Source organism: Piliocolobus tephrosceles, chromosome 12 (genome assembly GCF_002776525.5).
Source record: "Piliocolobus tephrosceles isolate RC106 chromosome 12, ASM277652v3, whole genome shotgun sequence".
NCBI lineage: Eukaryota > Metazoa > Chordata > Mammalia > Primates > Cercopithecidae > Piliocolobus > Piliocolobus tephrosceles.
In genome coordinates this window covers 76,081,804-76,099,330 of record NC_045445.1, presented here as the reverse complement: position 1 = coordinate 76,099,330, position 17,527 = coordinate 76,081,804, and the positions used below count along the sequence as shown (strand labels likewise).

The following is a 17,527-nucleotide window of genomic DNA, read 5'->3' as shown; positions in this document are numbered from 1 at the left end:
CACCAAATGGGAAAGGAACTTCCCACTTTTAAAAGAACTGTGGCCGGGTGCAGTGGCTCATGCCTGCAGGCCTATATTCCCAGCACTTTGGGAGGCGGAGGCAGGTGGATCACCTGAGGTTCGGAGTTTGAGACCAGCCAGACCAACATGGAGAAACCCTGTCTCTACTAAAAATACAAAATTAGCTGGGCGTGGTGGCGCATGCCTGTAATCCCAGCTACTCAGGAGGCTGAGGCAGGAGAATTACTCGAACCAGGGAGGTGGAGGGTGCAGTGAGCCGAGATTACGCCATTGCACTCCAGCCTGGGCAACAAGAGCAAAACTCCGTCTCAAAAAAGAAAAGCACTGCATGGTCCTATCAGTGATGGAAGCTTGTTAACACAGAGAGACTGAAAATTGAAGACTAAATCCAGCTCCTTCATATGCTGGCACTGTTCTCACTGAGTTAACTTTGGTCTACAAAAGGAAAGAAATCCCAGACTTCCCTTACCACATGTCCTGTGTGGGGATTCTTATGGGCATATGGTGGTCCTCTTATATGGTTCCACATTTGACCAGATGTCATAGCAAGCACAAAACACTAGGAAACAAAAAATAATAAAATATTCATAGTCGAACTGTCCTTGTCTTGATTAGATAATAGGAATATAAAAATGTGCACCTGTTTAGATAAGACAGAATTTTTTGCAGATAAATGATTTATTAAGGCTTATATTTCATCCCAAGGATCACAATTCAGCAATACCTCAAAGGAAAACACTATATATATATATATTTTTTGAGATGGAGTCTCACTCTGTCGACAGGCTGGAGTGTAGTGGCGCCATCTCGGCTCACTGCAACCTCCGCCTCCCAGGTTTAAGCGATTCTCCTGCCTCAGCTTCCCGAGTAGCAGGTGCACGCCACCACGCCCAGCTAATTTTTGTATTTTTAGTACAGAGGGTTTCACCATGTTGGCCAGGTTGATCTCGGTCTCTTGACCTTGTGATCCGCCCGCCTTGGCCTCCCAAAGTGCTGGGATTATAGGCGTGAGCCACCGTGCCAGACCAGGAAAACACTATTTAAAAATTATAACTATACAGACATAAGTTTGAAAATTGAACAGTGAAAAGGCGTTTTAGAATAATATTTTCAGGCTGGACATGGTGGCTCACGTCTGTAACCCCAGCACTTTGGGAGGCCAAGGTGGGCGGAGCACCTGAGGCCAGGAGTTCAAGACCAGCCTGGCCAACAGGATGAAACCCTGTCTCTACTAAAAATACAAAAAAATTAGCTGGGCATGGTGGCACGCACCTGTAATTCCAGTTACTCAAGAGAGGCTGAGGCAGGAGAATCACTTGAGCCCAGGAAGCAGAGGTTGCAGTGAGCCGAGATGGCACCACTGCACTCCAGTCTGGGCGACAGACCAAGACTCCATCTCAAAAAAAAAAAAAGAATAATATTTCCAGAACAACTAGAGATTTTCATAGAGATGACAGTCTGTCATTTAGGTTGAATAAAAGGCAGGTACAATCAGTTCCTCGAAGTTCTGGCCATCCTAATGAGATAATGAATGAAACAAAATAATTTTAAGACAGAAAATAAAAATACATAAAACTATTTTCCTCAGGTAAGAAATAAAATGCTACTTCTCATATAAATAAAAGTTTACCTAAAAATACATTATTAGTTTTATTCAAATAATTTTTTGTCTTCTAAAATTCACTCACCAAAGCTGCAAAAGCCCATCCAGTTTTATTAAAGAGAAATTCCATATTGCTTCTTCGAAGATACACAAGTCCACCAATAACAGCCAAAAGCAATCCCAACATAAGGGGACCAGCATAATTTGGGGGTCTAATCACTCTAATCTAATGGAAAGGAGAGAAAAACATGTTAAAGTATAAAATTTTTTACTAATTATATTGGTCAAAATAAAATCTGAAGTGAAAGCAATCAAAATTAGTGTGGTTACTTTCAGAAAAATGATTCTTTTTATTTTATCCCAATCAAAATAGTCTATAATGTAACCTAAAATAGGATAGAATAGGTACAATATTCTATTTAACCACAACATAACATCTTTTAGATTAAGAAGAATTCGCCGGGTGCAACTAGATAACCCACGGACTTAAGAAGGTCGAAAGAGTGGTTTCCATGTTGAATAGGGTAACAGAGATTGTTTTGCAATTTCACTCATTCATCAAGATGATTCTGTTTAATGCTACTTATGAAGGGACTGACAAACTAGTACCACCTCAGTGATATGGGGACAAGACTAATTAGGGTCTCCCAGTAAGATTCAAAGGGGATAATGGCCAAGAAACAGTCTACAAAGTTGGGAAACTTACATTGACATCAGTTCTGTCGGCGATCCACCGGGCAATCTGCTCAGCTGAAAAACCCCGCACCTGTAACTCATATGTATCACCCCGTTTGGGTTTCCCTTTTGCAGGAAAGTTGATGAAAGTTGGAGCTGAATTCATGTTTAGCTGAATAAAAAGGAGCCCATGAAAATATACATTATCAGGAAAATAATCTTAATTGCAGTTAACATCTTGAAATTTAGGCATTTTACAAAGACGAGGAGGCCTGGGTTTAGGTAGGTTAAGTGAGTTGGTTCACCTAAGGAAAGCGGTAAGTGGTGGAGCAGGCTTTAAAAACAAAGCTGCCTGTGACCTTAAGCATTACACTCTACTCACCAAATATACATTCCTAGCTAAGAAACCTATATTTTACTCCACTAGAATGGAAACTTTGCCATATCACAGATATTTTAATCTATTCAGAGATTATGCAAAATGAATACATTTATGAGCACTAAAATAATCTTATGTAGCTGAGTAAGCTCCAAATAGAGTGCATTCTCAATCTGGAGGAACCAAGATAATAAAATAATGCTCAAAACGGCAGTGAAAAACAATACAAAATGGAGGCTACATGCAGAAATAGTCAATTCCAAAAAGGTTCATAAATGTTTACTGATGAGCATCACATTTCTCTATTCTCCATCATGACTTCATGATATATTTGAGAAGACAACACTGTAAATACTAAGGTAAAGAAACCATAACACTCTCAATCTGTATTATATCGTTTTTTATTTTTTTGAGATGGAGTCTCACTCTGTCACCCAGGTTGGTGACAATCTTATAGAGATTGGCTTGCACAAACCAATATTTATTTATTTATTTATTTATTTATTTATTTATGAGATGGAGTCTCACTCTGTTCCCCAAGCTGAAGTGCAGTGGCACGATCTTGGTTCACTGCAACCTGTGCCTCCCAGGTTCAAGCGATTCTCCTGCCTCAGCCTCCCAAGGAGCTGGGATTACAGGTGTGCACCACCACACCCAGCTAATTTTTGTATTTTTAGTAGAGACAGGGGTTCACCATGTTGGCCAGGCTGGTGTTGAACTCCTGACTGCAAATGAACCACCGGCCTCAGCCTCCCAAAGTGCTGGGTTTATAAGCATAAGCCACCGTGCCCGGCCTTACAATTATAATTTTAAAATCCCAGCCAATAAAATAATCCAACTCCCATGCTTTGATTTCTTTAGTTAAAATGCTTCTAACAGTAAGTTTTCAGACTTTCCCATAAGGTGAGAGCATGTACTGACTACTGCTTATCATTATTTTGGTCTCTTTGCCTGTATAATATGGGAAATTAACGAATTAATAGATAACTCCTTCGGTTACCAATGTCCATAGATTGATATGCCTCGGTCAGTAGGCACAAAATCCCTAGAGGTAAATAAATTCTGGTTATCCTGTTAAAATTCGATTTCTGTGATTGCAAAGCTAAGAACCAAATCTTACACAATGTTCAGTCTATCAAATGTTGCCCAAATTTTAGGTCAAACTCTTTCTTCAATATTTGTTTAGTTACACCACCTTTACATTTTTGAAAATGTGTATAAAAAATAAAAACTGGCCGGGCACGGTGGCTCACGCTTATAATCCCAGCACTCTGGGAGGCTGAGGTGGGTGGATCATGAGGTCAGGAGTTCGAGACCACCCTGACCAAGACAGTGAAACCCCGTCTGTACTAAAAATACAAAAATTAGCTGGGCATGGTGGTGGGCACCTGTAATCCCAGCTACTTGGGAGGCTGAGGCAGGAGAATTGTTTGAACCCAGGAGGCGGAAGTTGCAGTGAGCCGAGATTGTGTCATTGCACTCCAGCCTGGGCGACAGAGTTAGACTCTGTCTCTAAATAAATAAATAAACAAATAAAAAATAAAAACTAAGTAACATATAAACACATTTATCTTGTAAAAACTATTTCTAAAAACATTATATGGTTATAAGGACCAATTCTAGTGCATTCTGGCAGCCACAGTTACCATTTCCAGATCTTTTTGAATTTATTAATATATGTGTTTATACCACCAGAAAAATATAATATTGCTTTCTGTTTTAACATAAATGGTATCATATTAATGGTATTTTCCTAGTTGTTTTCCTTTTTACTAACTAAAAATAATGTTGCAGTGAACATCCTTGCACATATCTCCCTGTACCCATGTGAAAGTGATTCCTAGCAATGGGATTGTTAGGTCATAGGATAGAAATATTTTTTAATTAAAATGGATATAGTGGCCAGGCAAGGTGGCTCACGCCTGCAATCCCAGCACTTTGGGAGGCCGAGGCAGGTGGATCACTTGAGGTCAGGAGTTTGAGACCAGTCTGGCCAACATGGTAAAACCCCATCTCTACTAAAAATACAAAAATTTGCTGGGCATGGTGGTGGGTGCCTGTAACCCTAGTTACTCAGGAGGCTGAGGCAAAAGAATCACTTGAACCTGGGAGGCAGAGGTTGCAGTGAGCCGCGACCCTGCCACTGCATTCCAGCCTGGGCGACAGAGTAAGAGTCTGGCTTTAAAAAAAAAAAAAAAAAAAAAAAAAAAATGGATATAGCCAAATTGCCCTCCAAAGTGGCTGTGCCAAAATATACTTCTACCTAACAATGCAGTAATGTATCCATTTCCCTATATACTTGCCAAAAGTTGATCTGATGGATGAAGGCTGTACTTTATCATTATCATACTATTAATTTGTGCTTCCCTGCTTACTAATAAAATTTCTTTACAACAACTTAGTTAATCCGAAAACATCTTATTTTTCTTTTGTTTGAGAAGGAGTCTCACTCTGTTGTCCAGGCTGGAGTGCACTGGTGCAGTCTTGGCTCACCACAACCTCTGCTTCCTGGGTTCAAGCGATCTTCCTGCCTTACCCTCCCAAGTAGCTTTGGGATTACCATGATGCCCAGCTACTTTTTTTTTTTTGTATTTTTAGTAGAGACAAGGTTTCGCCATGTTGGCCAAGGTGGTCTCGAACCCATGACCTTAAGTGATCTGCCTGCCTCAGCCTCCCAAAGTGCTGGGATTACAGGCATGAGTCACCATGTCCGACCTGAAAATATCTTGTAGCCCAATGACACAATCAACAGAGTTAAAAGAAAACCTGTGGAATGGGAGGAATTATCTGCAAATCATTTATCTAATAAGGAGTTAGTATTCAGAATAGTCTGGGCATGGTGGCTCATGCCTGTAATCCCAGCACTTTGGGAGGCCAAGGCAGGTCTATCACTTGAGGCCAGGAGTTTGAGACCAGGCTGGTCAACATGGTGAAACCGTGTCTCTACTAAAAATACAAAAAATAGCCAGGTGTGGTGGCACATGCCTGTAATTCCAACTACTTGGGTGGCTGAGACACGAGAATTGCTTGAACCCGGGAGGCAGAGGTTGCAGGGAGCCAAGATTGCGCCACTGCGCTCCAGCCTGGGTGACAGAGTGAGACTCTGTCTCAAAAAACAAACAAACAAAAACAAAATAAAAACAACAACAAAATTTAGAATATATAAAGACCTCCTACAACTCAACAACAAAAAACAACTTGATTTAAAAAATGGGCAACACGGGTGGGCACAGTGGCTCATGCCTGTAATCCTGGCACTTTGGGAGGCCAAGGCGGGTGGATCACCTGAGGTCGGGAGTCTGCGACCAGCCTGACCAACATGGAGAAACCCCGTCTCTACTAAAAATATGAAAAAAGTAGCCGGGCATGGTGACACATGCCTGTAATCCCAGCAACTCGGGAGGCTGAGGCAGGAGAATCGCTTGAACCTGGGAGGTGGAGGTTATGGTGAGCCGAGATCACGCCATTGCACTCCAGCCTGGGCAACAAAAGCGAAACTCTGTCTCAAAAAGAAAAGAAAAGAAAAGGCACACACACACACAATGGGCAAAGAACTTGACGTCTCTCCAAAGAAGATACACAAATGGCCAACAAACACATGAAAAGATGTTCAATATTACTAATCATTAAGGAAACAAAAACCAAAACCACAATGAGATACCACCTCACACTCGGTAAGATGGCTGTTATCCAAAACAAATGAACAAAAAACCCCAGAAAAGAACAAGTGGTTGCGAGCATGTGGAGAAACTGGAACTCTTGTGCACCATTGGTGGGAAAGTAAAATGGTGTACCTGCTATGGAAAACAGCATGGAGGTTCCCCAAAAGATTAAAAATAGAACTACCATATGATCTAGCAATTCTCCTTCTAAGTATATAACCAAAAGAACTGAAAGCAGGGTCTTGAAGAGATTATTTGAACACTCATGTTCATAGCAGCATTATTCACAATAGCCAAAAACTGGAAGCAACCTAAGTATTCACTGACAGATGTATGGGTAGACAAAATAAGGTGTACACATACAATGCAATATTATTCAGCTTTGAAAAGGAAGGAAGTTCTGACACATGCTATAACATGGATGAACATTGAGGATATAATGCTAAGTGAAATAAGCTAGTCACAAGTAGACAAATACTATATAATTCCACTTATATTAGGTACCTAGTGCAGTCAAATTCAGAGACAGAAAGTAGAATGGTGGTTGTCAGGGACTGGGGGAGTGGGGAAATGAAGTTGTTTAATAGCTATAAAGTTTCAGTTTTGGAAGATGAAAGAATTCTGGAGATTGGCTGTACAACAACGTGAATGTACCTAAGACTACTGACCTGTACATTAAAAAAATGGTAAACATAATAAATTAATTATATATATTTTGCCACTACTAAAAATTACAAAAAAACCCCACCAAAACCCCTTGTAGACTTTGAAATTCCTTGGAGGTTAATGAGCCAAAACAAGATACACTATTTTTAGTAGGTATCTGTTTTCACACATGCTTAGCTTTTGCATACTGTGGTATATGACACTGTTACTTAGAGAAAGATTTGAATCTCTTCCACAGATGGACACACTACCATCCTTATACCTTTGGCTCTAAAATCTAGCTCTAAAATAGAGTAATGAAATTCATATTAAAAACTATTCAAGGTACAAAACTATAGGTAACAAAAACAAAAATAGACAAATGGGTCTATATTAAGCTAAAAAGCTTCTGCAAAGCAAAGGAAACAATCAACAAAGTGAAGAGACAATCTGTTGAATGGGAGAAAATATTTACAAACTATTCAACAAGGAACTAATGTCCAGAATATACAAAAAATTCAAACAACTCTAAAAAGAAAATAAAACTAAAATAGAAACAAAAAAAAATTCAAATCACTCAACAGTAAAAAAGCAAATAATCCCATTAAAAAGTGGGCAAAGGACATGAATAGCCATTTCTCAAAAGAAGACACACATGGCCAACAGGTGTATAAAAAAATGCTCAACATCACTAATCATCAGGGAAACGCAAATCAAAACCACAGTGAGATATCATCTTCTCCCAGTTAGGATGGCCACTATCATTATTATTATTATTATTAGAAAAGCTCCTTTTCTGCTCGCCTGTCTGTTGCCTCCTTGCAATGTGTTTTCCTACTTTCTCTAATAAATCTGCCTTTCTTTACCTTAAACAAACAAACAAAAACAGATGCAAGGATATGGAGAAAAGGGAACTCATGGCCAGGCATGGTGGCTCATTCCTGTAATCCCAACACTTTGGGAGGCCGAGGTGGGTGGATTACCTGAGCTCAGGAGTTCGAGATCAGCCTGGTCAACATGGTGAAACCCCGTCTCCACTAAAAATACAAAAATTAGCTGGGTGTGGTGGTGTGTGCCTGTAATCCCAGCTGCTTGGGAGGCTGAGGCAGGAGAATCACTTGAACCCAGGAGGCGGAGGTTGCAGTGAGCTGAGAACTGCACTCCAGCCTGGGCAACAGAGGGAGAACCCATCCCAAAAAAAAAAAAAAAAAAAGGGAACTCATACACCGTTGGTGGGAAATTAAATTAGTATAGCCATTATGAAAAACAGTATGAAGATTTCTCAAGAAACTAAAAATAGAACTAGCATTTGATCCAGCAATGCCACTACTGGATATGTATCCAAAGGAAAGGAAATCGGTATATCAAAGGGATACTTGCACCCCCATGTTTACTGCAGCACAATAGCAAAGATAAGGAATCAACCTAAGCATCCATCAACAGACGAACAGATCAAGAAAATGTGGTATTGGGCCAGGTGCAGTGGCTCACGCCTGTAATCCTAGCACTTTGGGAGGCCGCAGCAGGTGGATCAGTTGAGTTTAGGAGTTGGAGACCAGCCTGGCCAACATGATGAAACCCCATCTCTACTAAAAATACAAAACAATTAGCCAGGCGGGGTGGTGCACACCTGTAATCCCAGCTACTCAACACATTGAGGCAGGAGAATCGCTTGAACCTGGGAGGTTGCAGTGAGCCACGATCGTGCCACTGCACTCTAGCCTGGGCGACAGAGCAAGACTCCGTCTCAAAGAAAAAGAAAATGTGGTGTATATACACAATGGAATTATGTGGAATACTCCACCATAAAAAAGAATGAAATCATGTTATTTGCAGTAATATGGAACTGGAGGTTATTTTGTGAAATAAGCCAGGCACAGAAAGACAAATATGGCATGTTCTCATATGTGGGAGCTAAAAAGTTGAACTCATGCAGGTACAGAGTAGAATGGCAGATACCAGAGGCTGGGAAGAGTGTATGTGTGCGTGTTGTGGTGGGGAGGTGTGGGGGGAGAGGGGTGCGGGAGTGGGCAATGAAGAGAGGTTGGTTAATGGGTACAATCATACAGTTAGAAGGAGGAAGATCTACTGTTCGATAGCAGAGTAGGGTGACTATAATTAACAACAATGGCGTGAAGCCGGGAGGCGGAGCTTTCAGTGAGCCGAGATTGTGCCACTGCACTCCAGCCTGGGGGACAGAGCGAGACTCCGTCTCAGAAAAAAAAAAAAAAAAAAAAATTGCAAGGCGTGGTGGCGGGCACCTGTAATTCTAGCTATTCAGGAGGCTGAGGCAGAAGAATCACCTGAATCCAGGAGGCAGAAGTTGCAGTGAGCCGAGATCGAGCCACTGCACTCTAGTCTGGGCAACAGAGTGAGACTCCATCTCAAAAAAACTAAAACTAAAAAGAAAAATAAAAAAAAACTAGCCAGGCGTGGTGGCAAGCACCTGTAATCCCAGCTACTTGGGAGGCTGAGGCAGGAAAATTGCTTGAACCCAAAAAGGCAGAGGCTGCCAGTGAGCCAAGATTGTGCCATTGCACTCCAGCCTAGGCAACAGAACAAGACTCTGTCTCAAAAACAAAAAATAGTTGTGAGGGGTCATGATTGACAGAGCAGGTGCGTATGTGATCCAGGGCCCAGGAAACAGGTTCAGTTTCAAACAAGAAAAGATCTACTTTTCTACTAAGACTAGAGGTAAGGGGACAAAAAAAATCAACTCATGATGGACCAGAAACTTAAATCTAAGACCTGACACCACAAAAATTCTAGAAGATAACATTGTAAAAACTCTTCTTTTTGAGACTGAGTCTCACTCTATTGCCCAGGCTGGCTATCTCGGCTCACTGTAACCTCCGCCTCCTGGGTTCAAGCGATTCTCATGCCTCAGCATCCCAAGTAGCTGGGATTACGGGCACCCGCCACCACACCCGGCTAATTTTTGTATTTTAGTAGAGACGGGGTTTCACCATGTTGGCCAGGCTGGTATTGAACTCCTGACCTCGAGTGATCCGACCACCTCAGCCTCCCAAAGTGCTGGGATTACAGGCGTGACCCACCACGCCCAGTTGAAAAACTCTTCTAGACATTCGCTTAGGCAAAGAATTCATGGCTAAGACCCCAAAAGCAAATGCAGCAAAAACAAAAATGAATAAATGGGACCTAATTAAACTAAAAAGCTTCTGCACAGCAAAAGAAATAATCTGCAGAGTAAACCAACAACCCACAGAGTGGGAGAAAATATTTGCAAACTGTGCATCTGACAAAGGACTAATATTCAGAATCTACAAAGAACTCAAACAAATCAGCAAGAGGAAAACATACAATCCCATCAAAAAGTGGGTAAAGGACAAAAATAGACATTTCTCAAAAGAAGATATACAAATGGCCAACATCTTATCAGGGAAATGCAAATCAAAACCACAGTGAAATACTACTTTACAACTGCAAGAATGGCCATAATTAAAGTAAAAAAACCATAGATGTTGGCGTGGATGTAGTGAAAAGGGAATACTTTTAACACTGTTGGTGGGAATGTAAACTAGTACAACCACTATGGAAAACAGTATAGAAATTCCTTAAATAACTCAAAGTAGAACTACTATTTCACCCAGCAATCCCACTACTGGGTATCTACCCAAAGGAAAAAAAGTCATTATATGAAAAAGACACACACACGCATATTTATAGCAGCACAATTCACAATTGCAAAGATATGGAACCAACCTAAGTGTCCATCAACCAATGAGTGGATCAAGAAAATGTGGTATACATAAATCATGGAATACTACTCAGTCATAAGAAGGAATGTAATAATGTATTTTGCAGCAACTTGGATGGAGCGGGAGGTCATTATTCTAAGTGAAGTAACTTAGGAATGGAAAACCAAGTATCGTTATGTTCTCACTTATGAGTAGGAACTAAACTATGAGGATGCAAAGGCATAAGATTGACATAATGGACGTTGGGAACTTTGTGGGGAAAGGGTCAGAGAGGGATGAAGGATTAAAGACTACATATTTGGGTACAGTGTACACTGCTAGGGGGATGGGTGTGCCAAAATCTCAGAAATCACCACTAAAGAACTTATCCATGTAACCAAAAACCACCTGTTGCCCCAAAACTATTGAAATAAACATAAAAATTTTAAAAAAGAGGTAAGGGGATAAAGATATCTATAGTATAGATAGCTATACTAGAGACTTCAATATTACATAATGGTGGGACTCATGCTGTGATTTTAAAAATTCCTTAATACATTATATACTTAAAATGGTTAAAGTGATAAAGTTTGTTTTATATATTTTACTACAATAAAAATATATGTTATCTAAATACTACCCAACTTCCATATTCTAGTAGGTTAGCATTGATAACTACATTTTATGGTTAGCTCAAGTTTAGCTTTTAGTTTGCTACTCCAGATCTTACATAAGAGCAATCCCATTTAATGTCTTATAGCCACCGAAAAAAATGTATTCCACTTTCACTATATTTTACCTATTTTTACATAGCAGAATAAACCAACGATCTTACCATTTGAAATACATCAGAGCCTTCATCAAAATCCACCATGGCAAAAAATATCCTGTTGGTGAATGCACTGGAGTATCGCCAGGAGTTTGCCAGGATCTGGAATTCTTCATCAGCTTGCCTGGATGCAATGAGATTTGTGAAGACAACATATAAAACAATTTTTGAAAGCAATCTCGTTTATCACCAGTAAAACAGGTCCAAGCAAGCAATAGCAGTTTTTCCAAAGGGAGAAACAATAAAAAACACTGACAAGTAGGTCAGACTCTGCTGACAGGGTTAAGACAAACCTTGTTTTGGCATAAGAGAAGCCTTATCCAAAGTTAGGGATTTCATGAGAAGTAGTAATTACCTGACTCCGCCTCATACTTTGTGCCTGTCTCTTATCCCAAAACTCTTTCAACAATCACTGGAAATATATAGCTAATTGTCTCTACAGTAACTTTTAATACCCTAAATTACTTCTAAGAGTTCAAAGACAAGACAGAAGTGTATTCCCTAAAGCAAGCAGAAATACAACATTAATCCATTTTAAAAAATCTAAAGTGCAAAAGCTACTTGGTAAATAACACAATCAGATAAATTGTTAGGATGAAAGATAAGAAGAGTCTAGGAATTGAAATTAATTGAGGCCAGGTCACACCTGTAATTCCAGCACTTTGGGAGGCTGAGGTGGGTGGATCACCTGAGGTCAGGAGTTCAAGACAAGCCTGGTCAACACGGCAAAACCCTGTCTCTATTAAAAATACAAAAATTAGGCCAGGCGTGGTGGCTCATGCCTGTAATCCCACCATGTTAGGAGGCCGAAGCGGGCGGATCACAAGGTCAGAAGTTCGAGACCAGCCTGACCAATATGGTGAAACCCCATCTCTACCAAAAATAAAAAAAATTAACAGAGTATATGGTGGGCACCTGTAGTCTCACCTATTCGGGAGGCTGAGGCAGGAGCATCGCTTGAACCTGGGAGGCGGAGACTGCAGTGAGCCAAGATCACACCACTGCACTCCAGCCTGGGTGGCAGAGTGAGACCCCATCACAAACGAAATTAAAAAAAAAAAAAAAAAGAAATTATTGAAACCTCAAGTCATCTTTGCATTTTTCCATATCTCCCATATGCTTTTAGTTCTCATGATCTCTCAATTCTTATTTGTGATAAAATTTTCACTCCATACCCTCTTGTCTATTTTTATTGCTATCATCTAAGGTCAGATCTTTGTTATCTAATAGCAGGATATTTAAAAATACTGACTCTGGTTTCTCCTTCTCCAATCCTTCCTTTTTTTTTTGAGACGGAGTCTCACTCTGTGGGCCAGGCTGGAGTGCAGTGGCGCCATCTTGGCTAACTGCAACCTCTGCCTCCCAGTCTCAAGCAATTCTCCTGCCTCAGCCTCCTAAGTAGCTGGGATTACAGCACCCACCACCATGCCCAGCTAATTTTTGTATTTTTAGTAGAGACAGTGTTTCACCATGTTGGCCAGGCTGGTCTCGAACTCCTGACCTCAGGTGATCCGCTTGCCTCAGCCTCCCAAAGTGCTGGGATTACAGGTGTGAGTCACCATGCCCAGCCCTCCTCCAATCCTTACACTGCAACATACATCCATATTCCTAAATTACTACTTCCCTGAAACACTTCTCAGAAATCACTGTTGTTTTCTTATTACCTTCAGAATACATTCTCTAACCTCCTTTACTAGTTATTGAAGGTTCTTTATCACATAGCTTCAAACAATACATACAATACATCTAGTTTTTATCTAGTCTTACTACTAATCAATATCAAACAGTAACCTTTAATCCCAATATTTTATTTACTCCTATCCCTGTACCCTTGTGTACATCATGCTTCTAATCAGAATATCCTGCCTGTATCAACATCTTATCCATTTGTCTAGCCCTAGCACAAATCTTACTTCCTCCATTAGGCCAATCCAAATCACTCCTATTAACTTTCTTTCCTGAAATTTTACAGTATTTATTATATGTACAGTTGATCTGGTACTTAATCACAAATTGCCTTATATTGTCATCTAAATTTTCATATGTATAACTCATTTCCTTAACCAGATGATAAGGGTAGGGTATCTATTTTACAATTCTCATCCCAATAGCACCACAAATACAGTATTATTCATGTTGCTGTTGCTTAATTTTTATTTGTTGAATGAGTGTAGAAAATTTTGAGTTAATATTAAATTTGGTCTTATAGAAAGTAAGATGCCAGTAAAAGCTTAGGTTAGTAAGAATTCCATTAATTTGCATTTAAGAGAATTATGAAGGAGTTTGTGTTTGTTCCCTGCTATTTTTGTATACTCTGGATTCCTGAGTGAACTGATGGAACTAGAAGTAATTCTAGATTTCAAGTTTATTCAGTTATTACTTATGATTCCTTTTTCTTCTTTTATTTATTTTTAATTTATATTCAGCATATACTCCACAAAATAGGCACTATGGAACCAAATACCTTGACTATACCCTAGCTCCAGGGAGAAAATCGTTAAAGAAAAGTTATCAAGGCTTGGGGTGGCAGAACACACCATTCTGAAACAAGCTGTCTATTCCTTTGCATGACTCTCAGGCTGTCAGAATCTGGAGAACCTCCAAGTTTTTACTAAACCAATTATTCATACAGTAGCTTTGTCATTTTATTTAAAGTTAATTACCAAATCAGATACACTGACCTAAAAATATAAGTAAAAAGACACTAAAAAGCAAAAGCTATTTTATTTTTTAGTATCCACCATTTTGAATTGTTCATGGTGCTTTTATTTAAAAAGAAATAGCAATCTTTGCTCCTAAGATCATCAAGAAATAATAAAATAAAATCAAGAAACCACTGTTTGATAAAAACTTAAGCAAGACTAGTCTCCATCTCCAAGGTTTACAATCACTATAAAACAATTGGGAAATTAGAAACATCCCTAAATCATGGATCTTTGGGATTAAAAAAATAATTAATATACCCATCACCTTACCTGTTTATTATTTTTTGGTGTTGAGAATATTTAAAATGTTTTTAGCAATTTCAAAATCTACAATACATTAACTATGGTCACCATGCTGTGCAATAGATCACCAGAACTTACTCCTCTCATCTGACTAAAACTTGGTACACTTTCCCCACCGTCCTCTCCCAAGCCTCTGAAAACCACAATTCTACTCTGCTTCTAGGAGTTCAACCTTTTCAGATTTCACATGAGATCCCATGCATCTTTATTTTTTTGTTTGCTTGTTTTTGAGACAGGGTCTTGGTCTGTCACCCAGGCTGGAATGCAGTGGGATGATTACAGCTTTCTGCAGTTTTGACCTCCCAGGGTCAAGTGATCCTCCCACCTCAGCCTCCGGAGTAGCTGGGACTACAGGCACATCACCACACCCAGCTAATTTTGTTTATTTTTATAGATACAAATTTTCACTATGTTGCCCAGTCTTGTCTCCAATGCCTGGGCCCAAGTGATCCTCCTGCCTCAGCCTCCCAAAGTGCTGAGATTACAGACTGAGCTACCACACCCAGCTGCATCTTTAAAAAAAAAAAAAAAATACCAACCAGGTGTGGTGGCTCACGCCTGTAATCCCAGCACTTTGAGAGGCTGAAGTGGGTGGATCATGAGGTCAAAAGATCGAGTTCATCCTGGCCAACATGGTGAAACCCTGTCTCTACTAAAAATACAAAAATTAGCTGGACGTGGTGATGTGCACTTGCAGTCTCAGCTACTCGGGAGGCTGAGGCAGGAGAATTGCTTGAACCCGGGAGGTGGAGATTGAAGTGAGTCAAGATCATGCCACTGCACTCCAGCCTGGGTGACAGAGCATGACTTTGTTTCAAAAAAAAGAAAAGAAAATTACCAGTTTTCTTGAATTCCAAACTTGGATGAAGCCACCATTATTGCATTAGTAAGCATCTCAAGCATTGGCATTGGGTAGACCAGTTAAAATTCCGGAGCCTGTTTCTTCCAAAAATAGTAGGATATTTGCTTTACCTACCTTTTGGGATTTTGACAATACAAGAGTATGAAGTTGAAAGCACTTATAAATAATAATAAAATACTACATCAATGTTACTGGCATACAGTTACATAAGTTGATACTAATTTTTTTTTTTTGAGACAGAGTCTCGCTCTGTTGCCCAGGTTGGAGTGCAGTGGCACAACCTTGGCTCACTGCAACTTCTGCCTCCTGGGTTCAAGCGATTATCCTGCCTCAGCCTCCCAAATATCTGGGACTGCAGGCAGGCACCACAATGCCTAGCTAATTTTTGTATTTTTTTTTTTTTCTTTAGTAGAGACGGGGTTTCACCATGTTGGTTGGGCTGGTCTTGAACTCCTGACCTCAGAAGATCCACCTGCCTCGACCTCCCAAAGTGTTGGGATTACAGGCATGAGCCCCCATGCCCGGCCAAGTTGATACTAATTTATAAGATGACTGATCTTTAAGTTACTTTTATGATGGCTACCACAATTATTTATCCATGCTTCCCCCACTAATGTGGATAATCAAGAATTGACTATAAAAGAGCAGTAGTATTGCTACCATAGACATCCTGAGTAAGGTATACACATTATTTAACTACCTACTGCACTGATTTGGCTCTTCTGGGATTGAGACATGGTTAACATTATATGAGTTATTTAATTTTAAAGTGTAGTTGAAGTTCATACTTGCAAACGACACACTGTCTATGAAGTTGGAGAGCAGTGAACATGACAATAACGGAGTAATTTCTCGGTGGGGCTTTCACAAGGCGACGGAACTTGTCTCCATTCATTCTTATTACAGGTCTTTTGTTAGTCCATTCCATCAGCTGACTAACCTTTTCAGATAACACCATCTAAAAAAGACAAAGTGAGCATGCTATTAATATACTCAACTTCGCATTTAAGTTCTTTTAATTAGGCAACTTACTTAAAACCAATACTAACAAGCTGAGGTATACAGAAAATGTGAGACCTAAAATCAAAATTTGGTAGTTGGGCTGGATAATTATTCTTAAAATACATTATTTCATAATATTTAGTCAGACATTACACTTTTGAAGTAATGAATTATGAATGAATGAATGAATGAATGAATGACACTGTCTCACTCTGTCATCCAGGCTGGAGTGCAGTGGCACAATCAGGGCTCACTGCAGCCTTGACCTCCTGGCCTCAAGGGATCCTCCCAACTCAGCTCCCAAGTGCTTGGAATACACACATGTTCCACCATGCTCAGCTGATTTTTGTATTTTTTGTAGAGATGGGGCTTCTCTATGTTGCCCAGGCAGGTCTTGAACTCCTGGGCTTAAGCAATCTGCCTGCCTCGGCCTCCGACAGTACTGGGATTACAGGCGTGAACCACCACACCTGGCCTTTATGTATAATTATTTTTTTTTGTAGAGACGGGGGTGTCACTATGTTGCTCAGGCTGGTGTTGAACTCCTGGGCTCACATGATCCTCCCACCTCGGCCTTCCAAGTGTTGGCATTACAGTCATGAGCCACTGCACCCAGCCAGAATTATTTATTATTTACTAATAACATAAGACAAAAATAACAAAACCTTTCATTTGCCAAAAATTCCAAAGAATGTTGAGTTAAACCAATGGCCAGTTTTATATACAATTTTACTTCTCTCAAAAAAAATACAGTGAAAATCTTGAAAACGAAGAGTAAAGTGGGAGGAATCACTATTCAATTTTAAGGTTTACTATGTAGCCACAATAATCAAGACAGTGTGATACAGATGAAGGGATAGGATCACAGAACAACAGAACAAATAAACAATCCAGAAATAAAACCATACAAGTGTAGCCCAATGATTTTGCACAAAGGTGCGAAAACAACTCAGTGGAGGAAGAATAGCCTTTTCCTTCACACCTTTTATAAAAACTAACTCGGCTGGGCACAGTGACTCATGCCTGTAATCCCAGCACTTTGGGAGGCTGAGGCGGGTGGATAACCTGAGGCTGGGAGTTCGAGACCAGCCTGACTAACATGGAGAAACCCCATCTCTACTAAAAATACAAAATTATCCAGGC

At 40.0% G+C, this 17,527-nt stretch overlaps 1 protein-coding gene across 1 annotated transcript in view; it reads right to left on the bottom strand.

The window, feature by feature from the left end:
• The window catches only part of MAGT1 (magnesium transporter 1), a 56,751-nt gene that overhangs the window by 22,987 nt on the left and 16,237 nt on the right, over positions 1-17,527 (bottom strand). Inside the window, exons 2-6 of the mRNA XM_026452146.1 lie at positions 16,171-16,340; positions 11,519-11,636; positions 2,331-2,471; positions 1,710-1,850; positions 491-580 (exon numbers count right to left, since the gene is read on the bottom strand). Coding sequence (XP_026307931.1) covers positions 491-580; positions 1,710-1,850; positions 2,331-2,471; positions 11,519-11,636; positions 16,171-16,340 — 660 coding nt within the window. The remainder of the gene's footprint in view (positions 1-490; positions 581-1,709; positions 1,851-2,330; positions 2,472-11,518; positions 11,637-16,170; positions 16,341-17,527) is intronic.